At 40.8% G+C, this 23,655-nt stretch overlaps 1 protein-coding gene across 2 annotated transcripts; it reads left to right on the top strand.

The window, feature by feature from the left end:
- Positions 1-220: 220 nt before the first annotated feature.
- On the top strand, positions 221-23,415 carry LOC146546689 (sex comb on midleg-like protein 2). Of its 2 annotated transcripts, none has more exons than XM_085264109.1 (15): positions 221-329; positions 2,968-3,080; positions 3,572-3,601; positions 5,070-5,140; positions 6,121-6,355; positions 7,380-7,468; positions 7,559-7,802; positions 13,732-13,997; positions 15,420-15,513; positions 15,599-15,802; positions 15,887-16,048; positions 17,976-18,104; positions 20,516-20,737; positions 21,581-21,744; positions 22,450-23,415. In XM_085264109.1, the coding sequence occupies exons 2-15, from the start codon at positions 3,059-3,061 to the stop codon at positions 22,573-22,575; spliced, it is 2,058 nt and encodes a 685-aa protein (XP_085120235.1). In that variant the 5' UTR covers positions 221-329; positions 2,968-3,058; the 3' UTR covers positions 22,576-23,415. The 2 variants fall into 2 exon arrangements, with proteins under 2 accessions (XP_085120235.1, XP_085120234.1); XM_085264108.1 differs by having other exon boundaries at positions 20,513-20,737.
- The last annotated feature ends 240 nt before the right edge of the window (positions 23,416-23,655 follow it).

The raw sequence follows: 23,655 nt of genomic DNA, 5'->3' as shown, positions 1-23,655 counted from the left end.
GAGAAAGACCCTGTAAAGAGGAAGGAACGCTGAAGTGGATCACTCATACAAGTTTTTTGAAGCTGAAACTACAGCCAATGCAGTCCGGATTCTTATTGGACAAATTATTTGAGTCTTTTCCTGATTGGCTACTACTGTGAGCAGCAAGCGAATTCATTGGCCATTGAACTACTCCTCCTGCAGTCAGTCCCCGTGTCGTAGCTGTACTCTCCTTTCAGCACAATCTTTGGCATATATTACGTACGTGTAAGGATACACTACATTCGTGAAAAAATGGCAGCTGACGAATAGAAAAAAAGTGGATCTTCAGTCGAAAAAAGAAGGCACTTGTAAGTTAATACTTCAGAATGAATGAGTTGGAGTTTGGGGAAATTATCCGTGGAAGCTTCTCAATCCTGCCTACGTGCGATTCTCTCCGATACTGTGGAAGAAACTGTTCTCAGAGGGTTAACGCTAAGGTTAGCCAACCTAGTTATTAGCCAGCAGCGGTAGCTAACATACAAGCAGTTCCAGTTGTCAACATTGGGCCTAGACTATTACCTGAAACCGTTAATGTTACACAACAGAGAGCAGAGATGCATCATATATCATATATACATCATATATGGAACACTTTAAAACTCGGCGTTATGATAAATTAATTAAATTATACCTTCCTGCCTCGACATGTAGCCTCGCTAGCTGTTACAATCCAAGTTAACATTAAAAGGCTGGTGGGTGAGGCGACATAACCAGCTGATTTGAGAGTAAAAATTAGAAAATGTAGTTCTGGCTGTAGGTAATTATGAGGTTATAAATGTAGGTGTTGTGAATAATAACCTCTTGGGTCGATGTAACGTTAATTTAGCTCATAGGCGGGGCGTTATTAGCGTCATTATAATAGGCAATTCAGCGTGGCTAATATTACCTCAATGACTGAGACCGTGTTTCTACTGTAAATTTGAGGGGAGGGCACGCAGCTTTTATTTGCTGACCTAGAACAGCTGTTGTGCTTTCTTTATACCAAACTCACTAACTTACGGGACTCCTGGTGGTGGAGTTAGTTACATTCTACAGATGTTTTGGGAATGAAACTGAGGGAATGTACACAAAGTTGCAGACTGTGTCGTATGGGCTGTCCCACCACAGGCCCGGTTGTAGCTGAACCTCATGAAAAAAACCCACCTTGTACGAGGCTTCCTGTCTCCGTGGGAGTGACCCATTACTGGAAAACCACAATACTGTACGCGAAAGAGGTTCTGATGGTTTTTTACTTTACGAAAAAAGGTTGATTTCCGTTTTGCTAACCACAGTATCCTTTGCCTATCTTCATACTTTTACTATGTGGGCTATTTTTAGGGACATCTCCACTATTCCTTTAAAACTATAAGCTCATGCCTGACCTCCTCAGAATCAACTGGTTTTTTAGCATATTAAATGCTAAATGTCAGTTGAGCTGATTAGTAACTTAAGGTCTGCTGATTTGAGTCCCTATTCAGATGCTGGCATCTCCTCTCTCTCTGAGATGACTGTAGATGTAAACAATTGTAAATGATCTCACATAAAAAGGAGCATAATGAACTAAACGCTAATATTTAGAAGTTTAATTTGTTCCAACCCATAAGCAGCAGCTGCTGTGATTATTTCAGCAGACTGAGGAACAGCTGGAATTAACATCTGCACATTAGTTCTCTAAAAGAATAACACAGGGATGGTTAATATAGACAGAGACAGACTCTCGAAACCTCAGAACAAAAGCTGTTCAACCTTTTATTGTGTCAGTTCACAAATACTGTTACAGTCAGTGCCCACAGAGTAGCTGCAGTAAAAAAAAGGTCAAGATAATTAAAGTTAATATGCACTGAAAGAAAAGGTCTCACCCTCCAGTCTGTCTCAGCCTTAAAGGTGCACAGGGATATTATTAATAACTGCTCAGTACTAAAATACATATTGTACTTAACAGGTAACATTCCCTTTCAGTTCCCTACAGCCAGTTGGAAATTATGCAAATTAGGGGAAATCTCTGATGGATCAAGCAGAAGTAACAACCATTTGTCAATATGCTAATCATGTAAGAGAGTGAGAGGGAACATCACGGCACCAAAAAAGGCTGCTGCAACAAACCTGAGGTGCACAGAAATTTAGATTGGATGGTAGAGATTTAAGAAGGCATTAGGTGAAATACGTGCCATGTGGGCTCTACCTGTTGCATTGCCCTGATTTCATGGCTGAATACCTTCACTCACTCCAACACGGATCTGTCACTTCATGTTGATAATGGTGGCGTTACCGCTTCGAGGATCAGGAGGATTCATGTTTGTTTTTTTTGTTTTCTTTCATTCTGCTGTAACGGATGTACCGATCAAGATTTTCATTTTCTGATATCACTACCATAGATGTTGATATCTGCTGATACCAAATATCTGTCTGTGATCAATAAATAACCTGGTACTCTGACACTGAGGAAGACTGGGACCATTCCCAAACAGTAAAAACCTGACCCCCAAACCTGACCGTTCTTCCATGCTGTGTTAGCTTCTTCTCGATGAAGTTAACACAAAACAAAGATGTCATATTTGCCAGATATTCAGTCCAGATACTAGTTTGGTGCATCGTTTTTTTCTCTATTCGTTTTTTTTAGAGGTCTGCAGGCAGTCGTCTGCATTTCTTAAATACCCATAATACTTCACTCTCTGTAGCCAAATACCTGCGCAAATAGATGTAGAAGGAGTATAATAAGTCAGGCTTTAGTTGTCCATCCCAGTTTCTCATTTGCTAAATTGCACATCTTTTATTCCTCTCTTTGAGTCTTATGCTACGTAACATTTGAAGTGGGAAGCTGGAATTCCTAAATTCACAATTGGAATTTTCAGCTCGAACACTCCCTGGAGTTGGATGTTCTGCTTTGGACAAATTGCCTTGTTGTTATTTCAATATTTTTAAGGCTGTCTTGTTTCTGTCCCAAATGATCCATTTTTGTGTTTTCAGGACAAACTTTCAGAGAATACGGAAACAAGTCGGTTGATCATCTGGCACCTTGTTCATCACCATAAAAGTGCCACATTGGTCATCTGTCACCATGGGGAAAACGCCGCTAAAAGGCAAGGACCTTTCATTTGTTTGAGGAAGCTGGTACTTGTGCTTATACAAAATGGAAAAAAATGGGGGGTTTTTCATAATGTAAAAAAAAAAAACTGGTAGTAGTTTCCCTCAGATGTTTGTAAATGTTTGTTACACAGATTGTAGGGTATGTGGCGCCCACCCAAACAAGTTTTGGCTTGAGCCAAAAAGGAAAACCACCCATATTGTGACTAAATTCATATTCTAACCAGTTCTATTAATCGGGGCTTCACTTATCCTAGAAAAATTAACTTTTTTTGTTTATAAAATGGCTATAATTAACAGAGGGTGCCTATACTCTATTACATTCCATAATTATGAATATGTTCTGTGTTCAGACTGTAATTTAAAGCTTGTAATATAAGTTACATTTATAAGGACAATGTATTGTAATGCCTACATTGCCTGAAGTAAGATATAGGGGTTTAAAATGTTTCTAAATTTCTTTTGTTGTTGTCTTTGTAATTTTTAGATCAGAAAGAAGCCAAAAAAGAGAAATCAGGTATGACCCCTTCAAGTTTTTTTTTTTAATTGTGAAAGGATTCACTTCATTCTCATGTTTAACTCTCAGACATGATGAAGTTGATGAAACACAAGATGCACTCTAATAGGTATTTATGTAATCAGAGCAGGATTATAGTTGTTTTATGTAACTTCCTCATGAGCTTTTAATGACAAGCCATTGCAACAGAGAGAGGTTTGTTTGTATCACATACTGCTAAACATCCACAAGAGATGTTCTTCATTTCTTGTCATTATTGAGATTTTGTTCTCAGTGTTTTAAGAAATGAGAAGCTCAGTTGTGTGGCTTGTATAGATGGACTAAAATCATGGTATAATGTCACATTTCACACACTGATAAACTGTTTTATTTCAAGCTTTTGCACACGGATATTCATTTCTGTAATATTTAATAATTGATATACCGTATTTCCCGGACTACAAAGCGCACCTGAATATTAGCCGCACAAGCTAAAATCAGGGGAAAATCCTGTTTTGTACATACATTAGCCGCACCTGACCAAAAGCCGCAGGTGTTTCAATGTTGACTTATCATATGTAAGAGAATATGCACAAAGGGAATTGTCAGGAAAGAGGTGGCTGTTTGGAGACACACCCCTTTTATTAATATTTTGAAAAACAAGTTATGGGTACATATTTGCACATGTGCTGTGCTTCATAAATGAGTAACAAATGTATTACATAACAATAACCTACAGCACACCAGAAAAATAGATTCGGACTACCTTTTAGGCTCAGGTGCAGCGACACGGCTTTAACAAGAAGAAAAGTCAGTCATTCACCACCATCTTCCTGCGCTCTAAAACCACCAAAGTCCTCTTCTCCAGTGTCGGATACGAACAGGATCAGGATGGCTTCGTCATCCACTCTCAGCTTCTTTCCTTCGTTGTCACTTTCAAAACCAAAGAAATCCTCATTGTCAGTGTCGGAGTCGAACACCCTCTGAAGGGCCGTGGCGGTGTCCTCCTCTTCATCATGCAGCAGTCCAGCCCTTCGAAATCCGTTGGTGATCGTGGATGTTTTCACACTTTTCCACGCTGTCAGAATCCACCGGTGGAGTTGAGCACAACTTGCTTTTCGCAAGTTTATCGCCGCTCGTCATCCACGACTCCCGCTGAACGCGTAGCGCTACTTTGAAGTTTGTTTTTCGCGCTACTTGTACGGCACTATGTTGCCTGGCGGATGGACATGTGACCAACATACCACTCTTGAACCCCGATCCTTCCGCCAGGCAACGTAGTGCCGTACAACAGCGGAACAAACAAAACAAATCGTCTTACGATATGACAAAAATCATGGACAATCTATAGAAAAGCCGCACCTGACTAAAAGCCGCAGGGTTCAAAGCTTGTGCAAAAAGTAGCGGCTTATAGCCCGACAATTACGGTATTTAATAGATGAAATACACTTTCACTTTCTCACATCGCTTTCTCGTTGTTTCTCTTTAGATGCTTTTAGCTGGGAAGAATATCTCAAGGAAACATCATCGATACCAGCACCAGCAACCTGTTTTCGTCAGGTATGTCCTCCTGAGTTTATAAATGCTACCAAAGTCATGGTCATGTGACTGGTTTGGTTTGTGTGTTAGCAGGATTACTGACAATTGTATTTATTTGAAATAACAAAAACTGTGATCATTCTGGAGTTGTTCTCAAGAAAACATTCCAGAGTAACCTGGACCTGCAGTTTTCAGCCTTGGAGGAAGTGAGCCCCAGCTAGTCTAGTGAAACATTTGCTGAGGTCCATTTGCATGAATATAGACCCAGTGTCTTAGAGGAAAATGTAAATGTAAGGGATATCGCCTCGTTGAGTGACACTGGAATCGGGAAATAAGATGAAGTTTATAAATGGCTTTGGCCGATGTTAATCAGCTGGGTCACATCAATGGTGCACTGACTAAATGTTTCAACGGTCTGATGAAGGGCTGAAAGACTGTTTTCATGCATGAACTCTGGACCGGTACGCGGCTGTCTGAGTGTGAGTGCAGCAGTCCCAGTTACATGCTGCTTAGACCTGCCAATCAGATCAATTGTTTCAGACAGGACAAACAGAGGGCCTGCACCAAGTGTAAGATAGGCTAGTGTAAGATAAATAAGGATTATTTTGAATTGTAAATCATTCAGAGCTACTTTAGTAGAATCTAAGAATCTAAGCAAATACAGGTCTAGACAAGCCCTCGATTGTGATTGTTTGTGTGGGTTTTGCACCCTTTTTATGTGGTTTTAACAAGGAAGTGTACTGTGAATCACAGCAGAGCTAGTAACAAAGCTGTGGGATCACCACTGAGTGAGGTTTCCGTGCTGATGTATTTGGATTCAGGCAGTTAGGGACAGTGATTCAGTAAATTCTCTTCATTTGGATACTTGTTTTTTATGCTCCCAACACCTCATACTGGGTGTACTGGGACAGCTTTTGTTAGACTGTATAGAGAGTTCAAAAACATGTTTGTTTGCTGTGATTACAGCAACCACACTCGTGACATTTTTCTGTTATCTTCAGGTTAGAGTCCCACCTACCAATGACTTCAAGGTGGGAATGAAGCTTGAAGCTCACGACCCACGCAACTCCACCTCAGTTTGCATTGCCACAGTGATGGGTATTACTGGGGTCCGTCTGCGCCTCCGTCTGGACGGCAGTGATAACAGCAATGACTTCTGGAGACTAGTCGACTCCTCTGATATCCAGCCTATCGGCACCTGTGAGAAGAATGGAGATATGCTGCAGCCACCGCTGGGTAAGGATTGGAAAGAAGCACATACAAGGTTTTGATTTTATCTTTAGTAACAATACACACAACATGAGCTGCAAATTATTCAATAAGGAAGACTTAACTCCCATGTCATCATTATTTTGACTTTGTTACAACCTGAAGTCAAGACAATGTCAGACATGTGAAGAATTATGTTTGGAATATTTTTAAAATAGAAATACATGGTGACAGGATTGCTTTCATCATATTGTACATCTTTATTTAGCTCATATTGGGCCTCTGTGCAGACCCCCAGTTTATCTTTTGTCTGAAACAAGCTGTTTTAGTGCGTATTCTGTTTAGCTACCCATCACAAACAGAAGATTTTTTAGCAACAGAGCTGTGTGCCTAAATTGACTATTTTAGGAATATCCTGTCTCATTTACATCATCAGTATTAAAGAGTAGAAAAAACTGATGCTGAGCATTTAGAGTCGCCTGAAACCTAATAAACAAACTTCCCACAACGAGGGCCTTACGTCACAGTATTTTTAAAAAAGTCTATTTTAATAAACACTCGATACATAATCTATCTGTAGATCAAAGATACAAGTTAACATGATTCAAATGCGTGATTTAAAATGCAGACAAACTCTTTTGTTGCTGTGTTTAAAAGCCTGTCAGCCCACAAGCTGCTGACTCGACTGATGGCAACAAAGTGGAGAACAAGAGTTGCTTGATTCAATTTCGCTTTTAGACAGTAGAAAATGAGCGAGCTCGGAGAAAAGTGGGTGAAATCTTCGGACTTTCTGGTATGTTCTGGAAATATGTTATTTGTTCCAGCTATCATTGAAGTGCTTCCGTTGACTGTTCGGGGAAAATATTTAGGGGTTGCAGAAAGGTCTAAACATTTGTATGGATGGATGGATTGTGTGGAATTTTGATGTGAACATACCATAATGCTGCCTAACAAGCAGCACTGACTAAATAACAAGGTCTACTAATAACAGTAACTTCTGTCTTCTGCATTAGTTCAACTTGGTTTTAAGCCTAAATTCCTGTCATTTCAGGATTTCGGATGAATGCCTCCTCTTGGCCCATGTTTCTGCTGAGAACCTTAAATGGAGCAGAGATGGCACCAGTAACAGCCTTTAAAAAGGTTTGTATTACCTCTGTAAACCTTTTAAAAAAGTATAAAGTATTTAAAAGCTGCTGCAATGACGAATGAGGACGTTGCCTTTATTTCCAGGAACCACCAAGACCCCCTCAGAATAGCTTTAAGCCAGGCATGAAGCTGGAGGCGGTGGACAAGAAGAACCCGTACCTCATCTGCCCCGCCACAATTGGAGAAGTGAAGGGCGATGAGGTCTTCATCATGTTTGACGGTTGGCGGGGCGCCTTTGACTACTGGTGCAAGTACGACTCCCGAGACATCTTCCCGGTAGGCTGGTGCTCCCTCACTAAGCACAGCCTTCAGCCACCCGGCAACAGTGGTAAGTCTTCGACTGTAGGGGGCAGCAGACATCCGCGCATTCCTCACTGCTGTAAATAATGCGGTTTGAGGCAGATGCTATTGTTTGTAATCAATCTTTCATTCATGCTCATTTAGTTGCAGCACACTCCTCCTCTCCCCCACACACCAGCCCGGAAATTACACCCACAGTTAGATAAATATAAACGCAATTAACATTAATCATGTTGTCTTGTTGCTTAGTCTGACAGAGGAAAATATACACAGGGTAATTTTTAACAGGTGCTGAGCACACAGTAGAAAAGGCTTGAGGTTTGCCTCTGTATGTGTGATTACATTACATATAAATGCACATATTTTAGAAGAATAACAGATTTGGATATGTGCATGAATATAGATTTGAATATGGATTTCAGTGAGTGATATTATGGCTCTTAGAAGTTATATAAAGGTCTTTTACACTTCTTCCACCTCTCTCTGAGAGATGAGAGGAAAGAAAAAATATAAACCACCAAGTGACACCTAGTGACAGGGACCAACCAATCAGAGGACACAGTCACAGGTGTACTGCTTAAAAAGCACAGCTGCAAACATTCCCATTTTATTACTGGAAAATGTAATCTTCCAGTAACCCTCCATTTTACCATTTCTGTCTGGAAAATTGGATAATTTGTATTTCCCTCAAACTGGAATACATCCACCCATAGGTTTCATGTCTTCATGTGAAGTTCCTTAAGTTTACTTTTTCAGTCTATATTAGAGCAGGGCGATATGGCCAAAAATATTTATCACGATATATATTTGAAAATTTGCGATAACGATATAACCGACGATATAATTGATGCGAGACAAAATACAACTCCACAACATTACTAGCGCAAAAAGACAACCTTCCATTTATTTTCACTTAAACAAGAAGCTGGTTTTTATGTACATTAAAGCTTTATAAAAATGTAACAGTGCAAATGCAAATTCCTTGCTGAAAGTTTAACCAAAAGGCATTTCCAGTAGAAATGGGCTGACATATCCTGAGCATAACCATGTATAATATCCACTGAAGTTAAAAAGAGGTGCTTTGCAACATTAAACTGCAGTGTGCAGTATGTATTTTTCGGACCATAAGGTGCACGGGATTATAAGGCACATTAAGCGAAACAAAGCAGTCAGATAAATCAAACTTTATTAAACTCATTCTTCTTGCTTCCTCCACTTCTGTACCATTGATTCATTAATGTTGAATTCTCTGGCAGCTGCTCTATTCCCATGTTGTTGCAGTCTATTAATGACTAACCTCATATTGTGGATGGATTATCTCAGTTGTTCTCCTGACTGAAGTTTGGTCCGTTTACAACATCCTGCCATGCGATTGCATTTGTTTCTAACCATGAAGAACCTTCACGTTAACTTTTATAAGTGGAAAAGTGTTAGTGTTCGTCCTCCAGCTTCACTGTTTATGTTATGCTAACATAGCTGTGTCGCTAGCGATCACGTAGCACATCATTATATACCAGCTAGCCCAACTTCAGTAACCCTACAAACGTCACTGCTGTTTAGTTTCCTGTCTTCATTTATGTTGGAAGTGATAGCAGAACTGTACGTTTGATTTTTTTCAGAAATCTCTCAGTCAGAACATGCTATATCATGCTTAGGTAACTAGCGAAACTAGCGAGCTAACTTCCGCTAGCTTCCTGCTAACGTCTAACTCCGTTAAATGTAATACATTTTGTTTTCATGGATGCCTGGAAGTTAAACTTCATAGTTACACCTGGTAAAGCAGCAATGCTGATCGTTTTATTAAAGATGAAAGAATTTAGACAGTTTTTAACTCTAAGTGATGCTGCAGTGTTGTTTGACCTGAAGAATACGGAGTTTAGGACCCAGATTACTCCCAGATTTAAGAGCATCTTAGTCCGACAAATACGACAATAACAACGGCCGCTTGCATGTTCTGCAAAAAAATGTGCTTTGTCGTGTATCTGACGGACAAACACCAAACCAGTTCCACATCACGGAAGTTGCACCATTTTTACAAACCAATTCTGGTTCATCTGTTTCACTCAACAATCGGCCATGTGCGTATGAAAACAAAGGCACTGCGCATGCGCGTTTTACTCCCATTCTATCGCGATATTTCATTTTCCTATCGTTGCCTAACATTATACCGGTATTACCGTGAACGGTATAATATGGCCCAGCCCTAGTCTATATATACAATCTTCACAATGCATACTGTATCAAACTGTCTCCATACGTGGCAACCTTACACTCAATTCAAGAGGAATGTCTGCAGCTGATCGCTGCACTGGCAGAAGAGCTGGATATTGAATGAACTTGCTATCTTTCTTAACTGTTGCCTCACCACAGCACAGTAAAAATAAAACTATGAAACATGTACAAATTGTTCAGAATGTGCTGCTTGCCGGATATATGTGAGATGAGCTTCCCAGATCAATGACTCATAAGTGAAGAAGCAGCTACTTTTGGCTGCTTGCTTATTCATAAGGCATTGCTCCACATGTTTGATTTGGTGACCTTCCTAATGCAATCCCAATCCTACTTTCTTCCAGGATTGAACCAGGGATCTTTTGCTTGTTAGGCAAATGCTTAACCCACTACACTCCCAAGCAGATTTTCCATCAAACTAGCTGAGCTAGACAAGCAGTTCTCACTGTGCTGTCCCCATAAACACTATAAAAGATGGATGTGAGCCACTGTGATCTCACCTGTTAATTAGTGCAGTCCCGTCATTAAACATAGAGATGAGCGTTTTCATCATTGCCATCTTGGTTTTTTGAAATGTGACAAGAAAAAAACTACATGCCGATTGGCTAATGATTTGTCAGACAAGATTAACTATTTTGCTTTTCTAACTGTTAAAATAACTGTAATTTTACAAAATGAACCTAATGTTTTATTCAATGTGAAACAAAATAAATGAGCCCATGAACTCATCAGGAAAGTGTTTACAGAGCTCAGGGCTGATGATTTCTCTGTAGACTTCCACAGAACTCACCCACTCAGTCACCGCACCTTGACCCAAAAACTACCTAACTAATGCTCAGATTTGGCGAGTGTGAAGAAAGGGTTTTATTTAACCCAAGAAAATAAAAATATATATCAGAAGTACACAAGAATATGAAATAGGTATAGACCTAAAAATGTACAAAACAAGAACGTAAATAAACAAACTATAAAGTAGCAGAGCAAACCATTCTAAACAAAAAGGGGTTAAACTATAGGAACACTCACTAAATTTCATGCAAAAAAAGTCCATTGGCCCCATGCTGTTGCAGAGGATGGTTTGGTCCTCTTATTAACAGCTCCACCCTCAACAAGGGAGCAGCAGATTGGTAACTGAAAAGAAAAAGTAAAGGGAATTAATGCAACAAATAATCAAACTGTAAGTGTGGCAACTATATGTGGCAGTAATGCTGAAAGGCTCAAACCTCAAAGCGGTATACTTGATTTATATGTTGGTTGAGGAGAGTGGATGAATATTACCATTTTACCGTTGTTATTTCAGTTGTGTGGTTGTGATTATGGCCATCTTAGGCTGGGTTGGTGGTTTTGGTGGTTATTCAGTTGTGTTGTTAAACAAAGGCGGTGGGTATTTCTTCACTAAACTCTCGGAAGGCTTTATAAATGAATCCATATGGCATTAAAGTGGAAAGTCAGAGTTTAGCTAGAGGACAAGCAGATAAAGCACAGAAATGTCCTTCTTTTTTTGTGGGTGGGTGTGTGTGGGTGGTGGGGGTGTATTGTGTGTGTCATAGGCGAATGTTATGAAATCACCCAGAATTAATGGGATGCTGTGAAGTTGTAGCTAACCATAGCACCAACAGCTTTTGTTTGTGGATTTTTTGGGTGGATTTTGATAGGTGTAAGATGTGGTAAATGGCCTGCATTTGTATAGTGCTTTACTTAGTCCCTAAGGACCCCAAAGCGCTTTACACTACATTCAGTCATTCACCCATTCACACACACATTCACACATATCTTCACACTTCTTCAACCACCACAGTCCTTAACCGTCCTATCAGCATGCAGTGATAGTTAATGGATAAAACTGGCTTCAGTGTAAGAACAGTTAAAATGCTTTGAAATTGAGACTGTATTTACAAAAACTAAACTGACTTTTTGTCTACAAGCTGTTTTAAATAATTATTTTAATTTTTAAAGAACCATTGAACAATCTGCATGCTCCCATTTATTACGGAGCTTCTGGCCAACGCCCAAAACCTGCACTTTCTCCAATGGCCAGCAGGCTGTAACTCCTCTAGCTGTAGAAAGTGGTCAATCTGTGACTGCAGGGAACTTTCCTGATAACTTTGTGGTGTCAGCTGCTGGTTTTAGCTCATATTAAATAAAACGTGAAACATGAAGGTCATTTTGTAAATTGTGGTAAATATTTAAGTTAGAAAGGAGGATTATCTGGGATGACTTGCCTGTCAACAAGTCCTCAGTTTCCCTCATTCCTGACTTCAACATGCAGAGCTGGTGACAGGAAATGCTCCACAGCCATTGTTTTTACAGTTGGATTAATAAGAAGTAGACCGGTAGTCCTGCACTGCCTCTGATTGTGAGTTTGTTGCTTCACACACAACATGCTCAATCTGGATCGATTTCCTTTCTACGGCGCTGCTATATCATCTTAATGTCTACTTTTTGACGTGGTCCTCTTTGTAGACTGCAGCTAAGTTCAGAAATGAGAACTTAGCCGCAGGCTCGGGGCTTCTGACGCTTCTGAGAGCGTCAGAAGCCCCGAGCCAACAGTCGTAGGAGACGAGCGGTGTATTGTGTGTGAAGCTGCAGATCAGTATGGAGGCCTGTTACGTTTGTGTGCGTGTCTGTTAGGGTGGCTGGGATGAAACGGACAGAATTACAAGTGGGAAGGGAGGAAAGCAGCAGCAGGAAAGAGGAGGAGGAATGGGATTTATATTCTTCACTACGTACCTGTTTACATGGAAGAATATATGTTTACATAAAAGCTGCTCAGTGTAGTCTCTACTGCACCAGCACTCCTTATATAGTGGATAAGATTATTAACCACAGAACAGATGAAAGACTTAAAGCCCTCTTTAGTTTTCTGTGTCATACATGAGCCCTGAGACTACTTTAAAAGCTGGAAAAAGTCTTTCCCTACCACTATTTGGTCTGTGTAGAACCTTGAAAAGCATTTTTATCACTTGTTTCTCTGCACGTTGCTATTGTTAGGTATTCTTTAGTACACACACAAACACAAGTATTTGATACATGGGCTGTTGCTTTGTGTGGATATGTGGTAGTTTGTTTTTTTTGTTTGTTTTGTTTTTTCCAGTATGTTGAGAGTTTAGAAGAAGGGAAACAGAAATCACTGCACATATAAACACCCACCAAAACCTGTGAACTGGTCATTCTGGCTTTGTAGCTTATTAGCTGTTGTGTCTGTGCTGTTGGTTAGAGAAACACAAAAACTGCAAAGATTACAGTATTTCATGAAACTTTCACTTGGTGAAATTTTTTGTATGGATCCAAAAACACTTTGTTTAAAACTGGCTTCTGTTCGAATGATACACAATATTATTTTGATTTGGGGCGCTCCCTGTGTCATTTTCAGTAACATTATGCTATCCTATCCTAGGCTGGCACCCAGAATATTTTTTTTTTTAAAATTTATTTATTTTTTAAATTTAAAAAAAAAAAAAAACATTCAGCATGAGTTCCTATTTATTTGACTGGGAGCCAGTTCAGGGTCCAGAGGGTACTGGAGGCAGCAGTAAGGTATTTTTGTAGTGTTTGAGCGCTGACCCGAGGGACCTGAGGGACACCCTTTGACAACCCTGTCCATATGCATGACCTGCATGTCATCTGTTTTGCTTTCGTTTTGTTTTTTTAATATCCTATTTTTACATTTTTATGCACGTTTTATTCCAAGGACATATTTTCATTGACTCCATTTGTTTTTCTTGCAGTTACTCTGCCGAAGCACCTGCAGATTCTTCCCTCGTCGCCCTCTAAACCGAGTCGGCGATCCATGCAGTCCCCCTACAGACTCCCCAATCCTCTGCCCCCTTTGCCGGTCAGGAAGGGGGTCAGAGGCCGTCGGCCCAAAAGCGAGACCATCGCTCTCCTCAAAGCGGTGGCCGAGGCAGCCGCGGCCCAAAATGGGTCTGTACCTGAAAACACACAGCTGGTACCCCGAGTTCACAAGAAGAGAGGACCCAAACCGGGAAGCAAGGTGAGGCCCAGCTTTGACTGTTTAATCTGTTATCAGCCACACATTTTTATTAAATTTTCCCTTTTACAGCACACCCAAATACAAAAGCCTATAAGAGAACAATTAGTGGGCAAAAACTCATGTATGACAATTCAATTTGAAAGGTATCATCTTCTAGTTTAGGAAAACATGCTTGATTAGCACAAAATTAATACACAAGCTACGTCAGTTCAACTATCACTAAATCCTTTTTGTTTTTGGGCTTTGTCATTATCATTATATCTGAATCATACTAACTAAAACATGCTTCATGCCAGAACTATGGACAATGATCCGAAATGTTCAAATTGTTGCTTTTTTCACTTTTCTGACCCTGAAGATTCTAAAACCGTTTATCACAGTCCAAAACATCTTCTGATTGAGGGACTTACCAGCGTTATATGCTCGACTGAAATCCAGTCAATGTATCCATGTTGGAATGAGAAAGCGATTGTCCACAATCATCAATGAACGCCAATAATGGCTTCATTTTCACAGGCACAAAATAGATGCAACAACTGGGAAAACTGCCGTACAACCGCAGCAGTCCTGAAATGAAAACGACACTGAAAATGTGGCAAAAATTCCTTTTTTTTTCTAGGCAACAAGCTCAAGAAAACAGTACTACCCAACAACAGTATCGGGGAGTTTTGTTTCCTATTTTCCAAACAATGTGGTTAAACAGCAAGCAGTTGATGTTGTAGGGCATTATTTACATCTTTGAATAATTTCATGAAAAACCCCAATGTTCTTTTAAACTGCGTGTCCTGACAAAGTTACACATCAAAATTGCTTCAGTTTTTCCAGGTCTGTGTGCTGAGCTGGTAACTGTGGTGATTATGATTTCTGTAAAATGGACCAAATGCAACTGCAGTTGTGATTGGCTCCTTGGACTATGATTGTTTGCAGATTACATTTTGATTTGTAATGAGAGCCTGGAAAGGTGGAAGTATGCTTCCATAAAAAGAAAACAAAGCTCTTCAGCATCTGCCTGTAATGTGTCCACACTGTGAAACCTTTAAACACTGAGCATTGCTTTAACCGAGCTTAAAGCTTACAGCAGCATGTCATCACTTTAATGTTTTATTGTGTAATGCATCAGGTGCACCCCCTTTTCACTCACAGTGGTGCACTTTTCTACCCAGTTTATTTCAGTGAGAGCAGGATTTTCAAACGTGGCTCTGAAAGATGTAAACACTGCAAAGGAGGGCATGTATCTAAGACATTTAACCATTTTTGTCAGACTTACAGCCATAATGCAGACACTACCCTCATAACTTTTTTTTTAATTCTTTAATCAAGGTTATAATTACTGCCCTAGCACACATATACACCCAGAACTAAGAATTAGCTTTACTTTAACATTCCTTATTGTTAAATTGTTTATAAACATCTGTTTTTCAGAGAAAGCCCAAAATGATCCAAGGCTCCACACAGCTGCCGAGCATCCAGGTGCCACAGGAAAGTCCTGCCAACCTAAACTCAGTGGTTTCGACAGGTAAACGCTAACGGCTCTACTGGTGCACAGAATGAAAGCTCTCATTTGAATGTCTGATTAGTTCAGTGTGTCTGCGTTGTTTCAGTGTGTGTGTACGTTAATAAGCACGGAAACTGCGGACCCCACCTGGACAGGAAGCAGATGCAGCATCTACCTGACCACTTTGGACCAGGTCCAGTGAACTCTGTGCTCCAGCAGGTCGTCCAGTCATGTATAGACTGTGCATACCAGCCTAAAGTCCTGCTCAGCGCTCTGCAGAATGACTCGGGCGGAGGGGAGGTCGTCAAAGGTATAAAGTTGTTCTGTTATTGTCACCTTAGGCAGCCGTGCATGATGATTGATAGAATACTAAAACATGTTCTCATCACCACAGTGAGAACAGATGGTGGAGTCCGTGTGGTCAGGCTACCGTCAGCTTCCAGTGCTTCCTTTGTACTGCGCTTCCTGGAGACCATGTGTCGTCATCTGCAGTGCGACAACCTGTTCAGCAGCCAGCCGTTCAGCCACTACTCGGCTTACGAGAGGAAGAAATCAGGTAAAGCCTGCAACTTTTTATTTTTAATAGCACTGTTTACAAATTGCTTTTACAGAATACTTTGACAAACCAGCAAAACAGGGATGGTAAATTCAAATAAAAAGAGACACAAGGGCAAACAAATCCAGTTTAAAATGAAAAATTTAGAACAGAGGAAAAATATAAAGACAAAACTCCATCAGCTATAACAGAAAATATACCCAAGGAAATTTTCAGAAGTGAAACTTTCAAGGACATTACAAAATGATATGAAGTGATGGAGGATGATAAGAAGAAGATGTTACATAAAAGGAAGTTTAGTAAAAGAAGGGATGTCAGTGGGCCACATCCCCCTCAGGCAGGTTGTTCAACAATCAAGGGCTTCTAATGCAAAAGGTTGATCATCTTCGTATTTAATCCTGGACTTTGGAAGCAGCAGGAAGACCTAACCTGATGATCTAATGCTACGAACGGGCAACAATATGGGGTCAACGTTTCTGCTGTCTAGAGAAAGGTAGAGAAGCCAGGATCAGGGTGATGAATACTAAGAAGAAGAAGAAGGTGTACTTTATTGGTCCCCGTGGGGAAAATCCCTCTCTGCATTTAACCCATTCACTTAGTGAAGCAGTGGGCAGCCATTGGGCGCCCGGGGAGCAGTGTGTGGGGACGGTACCTTGCTCAGGGGTACCTCAGGGTAGCTGTTCAGGGGAATCGAACCCCCGACCTTCCGATCATGGGGCCGCCACTCTACCTACTGAGCTATCCCTGCCCTGCCTTACTACTAAAACCAGTAAGAAACCAGACTGCTGCATTTTAAACCAGCAGTAACGCAAGAGTAACGTCTCATTTGCACCACAAAGAAAAATGTTGCAATAATCTGGAAGAAGAAACTCCACACATCCATTAAAAAAAGCGAGAGTTCTGTGTGATTATCTTTAAACTTTCTCAGATATAAAATGAAATGTGGAATTTTGAATTCGCCATTGTTGAAAAAAGTGGAACGTGACGGACAAACTCTTAGCACATCTAAATGAAGGTGGTGTAAGTTTCTGTTCCTGTCACAGAAAGGTGAGAGCATCTCAAAGAATCCTACAGCCACAGATGTAGTGCTCTGGGATTTATTTCACCTGTGTAAAGAACATGAAATATAGATTCTGTCCTGTGTGGTCCTGTAGTTTTTGCACATACAGTAGTTGAGGTCTAAGATTAAGTGGTATGCTGTGAGGAATGTCCATGTATACAGTCGTATATCACAACTTTGGACTCATTTCCACTGCTAAAAAATCCTCCTTAACCCTGTTTAGTTTGTGCAGCTGCTGGATGGTGGGAATAATGAGAGCATGACACATCAAAGCTGCTGACTGACTGCAGTGAGATTAAAAAATTGGGGGAAAATCCTGATTGCTTTCTTGTGTGGCTCAAACCACAACTATCTACCAGTGCAGAGGACCTACCACCTAACGATTGACTAACAGTCAGTAGTAACCGGTTGTGTGGTTTCAGCTGGAGTGGGGATGCCAACAGCCGTTAGTTCGGGTGCGTCATCTGTTGGGAGGAGCTGGCTAACACTAACATGGTTCCAAGAAAGCTAAAGAGGCTCTTGGAACCCAAAGATCCCTCCTGAGAGAAATTTGGCCCTCTTCAAAAGATGGATTTCAAACAGATGGACTAAGAGTGTTTGTTAGGATTGTGTGAAAGAATCTGATCAGGCAATGAAGCATGTAGGCTAGTGGAGTGACGACACTCTTGGAATAAAAATGGCAGGTGTCTTGTTAGATCCAGATTGTGCAACTAGGCTGTAGATAAAATCTGACAGCGCAATCAAACTGAGAACTAAAGACATCTCAGAAGCCACACAGTCATCTTTTTACTGATATTTGAGCTTGTGTGGTGGTGTAATTTATACACAAACCACTGGTGTGAGTTAAAGTGAGTTTCTGTGTTTCAGTGAAAGAAGAGGTGATGGACGCGCCATCACTGGCAAGAGGGAGTAAACGAAGTCTCTCTGGAGTCTCTCCACCGTATGCAGCGCCGCTGTCTCCTAAACATTTACGTGCTGAAGCTCATCCTTCAGAAGGTACAGCTTTCCTTACGGATCTTATCCCGAAGAGCGGGATTATGTAATCTGTTACGTTTGTCTGTTTGTTAGCAGTCTACTGTTCAGTTTTCATGATATCAGATTTGTGTGATGGTGGGCAACGCCTCAAGCTGATTTCATTTTCAAGTTCACACCTAAATCAGTTTTTTCATTAAAATGCCCTTTGACACCAGAGTGACGTCATAACCAGCTGACATCAGGATGTAATGTAGTTATTTTTGAAAATGGCAGCCAATTAAAATTATTCAGAAACCTTAATTTGTGGAAAAACGCAACCTTGTATAAAATATTTTTTTATTTTTTTGTAATCTGTAAGCACACATTTTTGACTCTGTATGCTTATTCTTGGTCTCTGCTAGGCTAGCTTTGCGTGATTCTGGTTCTGTCAAACAGAGCTGGTTGAGCTCACTTAGCTGTCCCAGTGTTCCCAGACTGGGAAGTCTTCAGTGCACAAACAATTAGAAATCATCCCAGTAAAGTGACGTTACTGAATCACTGTCCTCACTGCCTGAATCTGAATACATCAGCACTGTAGCTTCACTCTATTGTGACCCATAGCTCTGCTGTTGTTAGCTCTGTTACTGCTGCACAGTACACTTCCTCATTAAAAGCAGATAAAGAGTGCAAAGCCCAGGAAAACAGTCATAATCTCAGTGTTTAATTAGAGCCTGCTAAGATATTAATGTGGTTAGGAGTGCCTGTTTGGGCTTGTTTCAGCTTACGGGAGGGGGCTATTATCCTCATTTCCACTTCTTTATTTTTATTCTTGAACCCAGCTAGAATACTTTGTGAAATGGGCCCACTGACAGCAAACACTTGTTAATTGATCGTTACTCAGTCACCGTTAAAGAGAAAAATATGATAAAGAGAAAATTCAAATGGTTTTGGAAAGAAGAGAAGACGAGCTTTACAGAAATAGAGTGTATTGTGGTAGTGCATAGCACTCGCAAGCTACTACTGTCTGAACGCAATCAGAAAAATCAGCTCCACCTCGATCTTACCCAGTGTTGCCAACTCCTCAGTAAGGAAAATCGCTATTGGCTGTCCTAAAAGTCGCTAGAAATCGCTAAATGATGTCATCGCCTAATTTGCATAATTGGTCATGCTAATGTAATTGTAACCTATGTTGTAGGAGAGAGAAATAACATCGTGGAAAAGACATAAAGTGAGTAAAAAAAACGTCCTAAATGCATTTCGAAAGATTTTAGAACTATAAATAAAATTTCTTTTACCAATTATTGCTTTTTTTTTTTTTTTTTTTTTTGTAATGTCACAATTCCAATCCTCCTCCTTTATCCGGGCTTGGACCAAGAAAAAAGTGACCCGAAATAGGCACTCTAGTGGAGTTACTGTGTGTGTTTGTGTGTTTATAAGTAGTTTTAAACCTTGTGATCCACAAAACATCATAACAGTAAAAGAAGAACTGACTCCGTTACAGTCAGTGCGAGAGCTGCGGCTTCGCTCATGCGCGATTCATTTGCCGCTTGGACGCATAGGTGTGAACATCTCCTGCCCTGATAGCAGCTGGGGGAGGACTATCCTCCGCCCGTAAGCGCTTTGGCACGGGCGAGGTTCCCACCGCAGCACCGCTGCTTGTTGAGCGTAAGAGTGATACGCACTTTCACGTCAAAAAGCCGTCATAAATAAGTCTCCAATAACACCAGAGAAAGTGGCCAGATTTGTCGCTAGTCTCTTTTTAGAAAAGAAGTCACTAAGGGGGTCTGAAAACTCGCTAAATATAGCGACAAAGTCACTAAGTTGGCAACACTGATCTTACCATCTGTGCTTCACATTACTTTAACTCGGCCATTTTGGGCTAGAAAGAAAATTCCATTAATTCCTGAAAAATTAGTTTTACAACCAAAATGACAAAATGGGTACAGGCAGCCGGTGATATGTGGGTGATAAAGGATTGAGGCAAACTTTCCTCTGATTGGCTGCCCCTCAACGGTCAAGGCTAACCCCCCTGATTAGGTTTTTGCTACGATTTGTGCGTTGAACTTTGAAGATTGTTTATTTGTCACGTGCATAGTTATACAAGTACAACACGCAATGAAATGTGACCTGCGGAGCGGTCAGGAAGGCGTCTGGACGTGTCTGCGGCATCTTAAAACGTGTAGAGAAACAAAATTAAGCAAGCAGTGCGCGCAATGACTGTGCAGCCAGATCTGTGCGCCTAAGATGACCATATAAAAGAGATCCACTGTATGACCTCATACTGAGCCAAAAGTAGAAAAAACTGTGGACGTTTAGACGTCTCTGAACCCTGAGCTTTTGACTCACAGGGATTACTTTTACAGACGCTGATCTGCAAATTCACAATTCTGTGTGTGTTCTTTCTGTCTAAAATGACATTTTAAAGTTGTGCATGTTGTTTCTCTTTCCAGCAGAGACTCTGCCCCATGAAGAGAATGGCTTAATAAAGGAGCAGCGCTACATGGACTCCGCCTCCAACTCCATGACCCCGCGACCCCAGACTATGCGGAGTTTCTCGGAGTACCACTCCCAGGCCAGCAGCCTCTACCATCACAGCAGCAGCAGCACACCGATGCGCCGCCTTTCATCTAACCCTGCAGAAATGAGCTCCACACAACCCCTCAGAAGAGTCGAAGGTAGAGAGAGAGCTTGTGTGTGTCAGATACACCTGTGTTTTCAAAAGACTTTTAAATAACACAATATAAAAGGTGCTCTGCTGCAAATCTACATAAATCATAAATGAATCATGTACTTATAAAGTTGTAATCAGCTGTTCTCCAATGGTTCAGACATGAACTTCACCATAGTGGCGAGCAGTGCGTGATGGGTAGTCCCCACTGATGAAGTTAAAGTCAGATCCTAAGTGATCCATGTGTTAATGAAGTTACTATACCAAATGAGTAAATAGGGGAAACTATCACAGACAAAACAGGCATGAAAATAAAACATGCTTATTTTTGTTTCTCTCACTTTGACCTCCAAATAGTTTGTTTTGGGGTTTTTTGTTGTTGTTGTTGTTGTTGTTTTGTTTTTTTTCCACATTAGCAGACTGTGAGCTGTTGTACGAGGTTGAAGCTCCAGCTGTGCATGACCCCAGCATGTTTTGGCCAACGTAATAAACACAACAACTTGTTACCAACGGTTCATCAACTAGGAGGCTCAGAGGATTTGATTCTTATTATGGTCATTTGTGCATCACTAGCAATACCACATAAAAGGTTTTTCTTTTGATGAATGGAGCCTGATCAGCGGTTTGTGGATAGCTTATTTAATATTTGTGAGTTACAAATAAACAACAGTAGCTACAGATTAAAACTGCCGCTGTCTTGGATCGTTGTGTCAGTGGGGCAGCTCCAGCTTTCTGAGATGGAAATCAGACATGAGAGTTCCAGATGAACGTAACCTGCCAGTCACTCTGTAATTTGCTACTGGAGTTTGAACATGAGAAGAAATTAATTCCATTTCAATGTTTTGTGCAGCTGCCAGCTCCACCACAGGTCCCGAGGCTCTGGCGTCTGAGAGGGAGAGTCTGCAGTTCCCCAGCAAAAACCCCTCCTCCTGGTCCATCGAAGAGGTGATGCAGTTCGTCAGGGACGCCGACCCCACAGCTTTGGCACCTCATGCTGAGCTCTTCAGAAAACATGTAAGTTAATGAAAAATGTATCCGATTTTCATTGTTTGTATTCATTTTTACTCTGGAGCTCGTTTGTGGAGAACCATCTTGAAAGGAAGTCTGTAATTTCATTGCTTTTTCTCCTTCTTCTCCAGTTTCATTCAATCGCACATCTTCAACTACCCACAGATGGCGGCAATAAGCCCGTTTTCTATCGTCTGTGATCTAAATCTGAAAGGAAACTTTGCAAACACTCTATTTAAGGCAGCTCAGGCTAAGATGATAAAGATGGCCTTAATTTAACAAGATCTAGAATAAGCCTCGAGGTTTCCATCGTTTTACCTGTGAAAAGATGGTCATGGTTATGTTCAGTTATGAACCTCATTTTACTCCAGCTGTTACAACAATCTGATAAAGTGAAAGGTTTGGGCACACTCTCCTATTCATTTATTAAAACCTTTGACAGATATTGTGTCTGATTGTGAAGGCAGTGTCACCTGGGTCTTTATCTAACACACTGTGCACCCAGCAGACTTTCTGGGTTGGAGGCAGAGCAGCGAGATGCACTTTCAGCATAAAAACCCCACAACTGGGGCCTAACTCACTGCTGAAGACCCCCAAAATATTTGTTTTCAATTGGAATTTTTTTTTTTTTTTTAAATTACTGCATGGTTATTTAAGCTAATGACAGTGTTTCTGTTTTTCTAATACAAGTCCCGGTGTCTGTTTCCACAGGAGATTGATGGCAAAGCTCTGATGCTCCTGCGGAGCGACATGATCATGAAGTATATGGGTCTGAAACTGGGGCCCGCACTGAAGCTCTGCCATCACATAGAGAGGCTGAAACAAGGCAAACTGTAACTACGAGATCCCGGCAGAACCCACGAGCAATAAGCCCCGAGAGAGCCGGCGTTTGCATACTGACTCATGGGGCACACAGGGGTTACATGTTACTCCAGACTCCACCTGGAGGGAGCGGATGGATGTTACAACGTCATCCCGACTTTGCGAGTGGAGAAAGTGTGCCGTGCATTGCTGACACATTACCTCATCCCCTCATCAGTGAACAAAAAGCTGTTCGGCTCTCATAGACATGCTGACTCTGAAATCCCAAAGGAAAATAATCCCCGTAGTGTTTACATTGCACATGTGCGCACATTTTCTTTTTTTCTTTTTTTTTTTTTTAAATGGAGGAGAAATCTTTTGATCCTGGTTTTGGATCCCCCAAAGATGGTGAATGTTTCTTCTTATATCAATTGTTATTGTTAAATCGATAAGGAAGGGTTGGTATACCGAGAAAAAGATCCATCAGATATTCCTCCACAGGGTTTGAATGCTATTTTTATTTTATTTTTTAATCTTGTATAGCGGTTTATCTGCCTGCCTGAAGAATATGAACCCATTCCACTTCTTTCACACGAGCTTTCTTTGCCTTGAACTTTGTCGGCGTCAAGGCGATGATGTTATATTCTGATGTTTCCCACGAGTGTCTGGCAGAATCAGCTCCTGCTGCAAGGCATTCTCGGTGGTCTCCAAACCGTCTGCATCCCAAGCACACGCCAGTTGAGGGTTTATCAATTTCAACGGATGGGAATGTTTAGGAAGTGCAAATCGGACATTTCTAAGGGCTTTCTTTGTTAAGTTTGACTTAATATTTTTATCAGTCGTGTCATTTAAGCTCATCGGTCCGACCTCAGTGTTGTCACTTTCAACCATTACAATCACTGTTAGCAATGAAAACAGATGTGTACAGTTTTATGGGTTTAACCATGAATATCAGCGACAGAATGTACATTTTGTAGAAACGTAATATTTTAAGGAAATAAGTTAGAAATGTGAAGATAAAGGGGGATGGGGGTTCTTCTTTTTAATAGTTAACGCAGTGCTTTTAGTTCAAATACTCCCAGTACTAAACTCTGCCTTGCTTTACCTACAATATTT

This window comes from Mchenga conophoros, linkage group LG23 (assembly GCF_057382185.1).
Source record: "Mchenga conophoros isolate Kocher_MC1m ecotype Shallow Benthic linkage group LG23, M_conophoros_male_GT1.1, whole genome shotgun sequence".
Lineage (NCBI taxonomy): Eukaryota > Metazoa > Chordata > Actinopteri > Cichliformes > Cichlidae > Mchenga > Mchenga conophoros.
The sequence above is the reverse complement of the archived record's forward strand: the minus strand, read 5'-3'. Positions and strand labels throughout refer to the sequence as shown.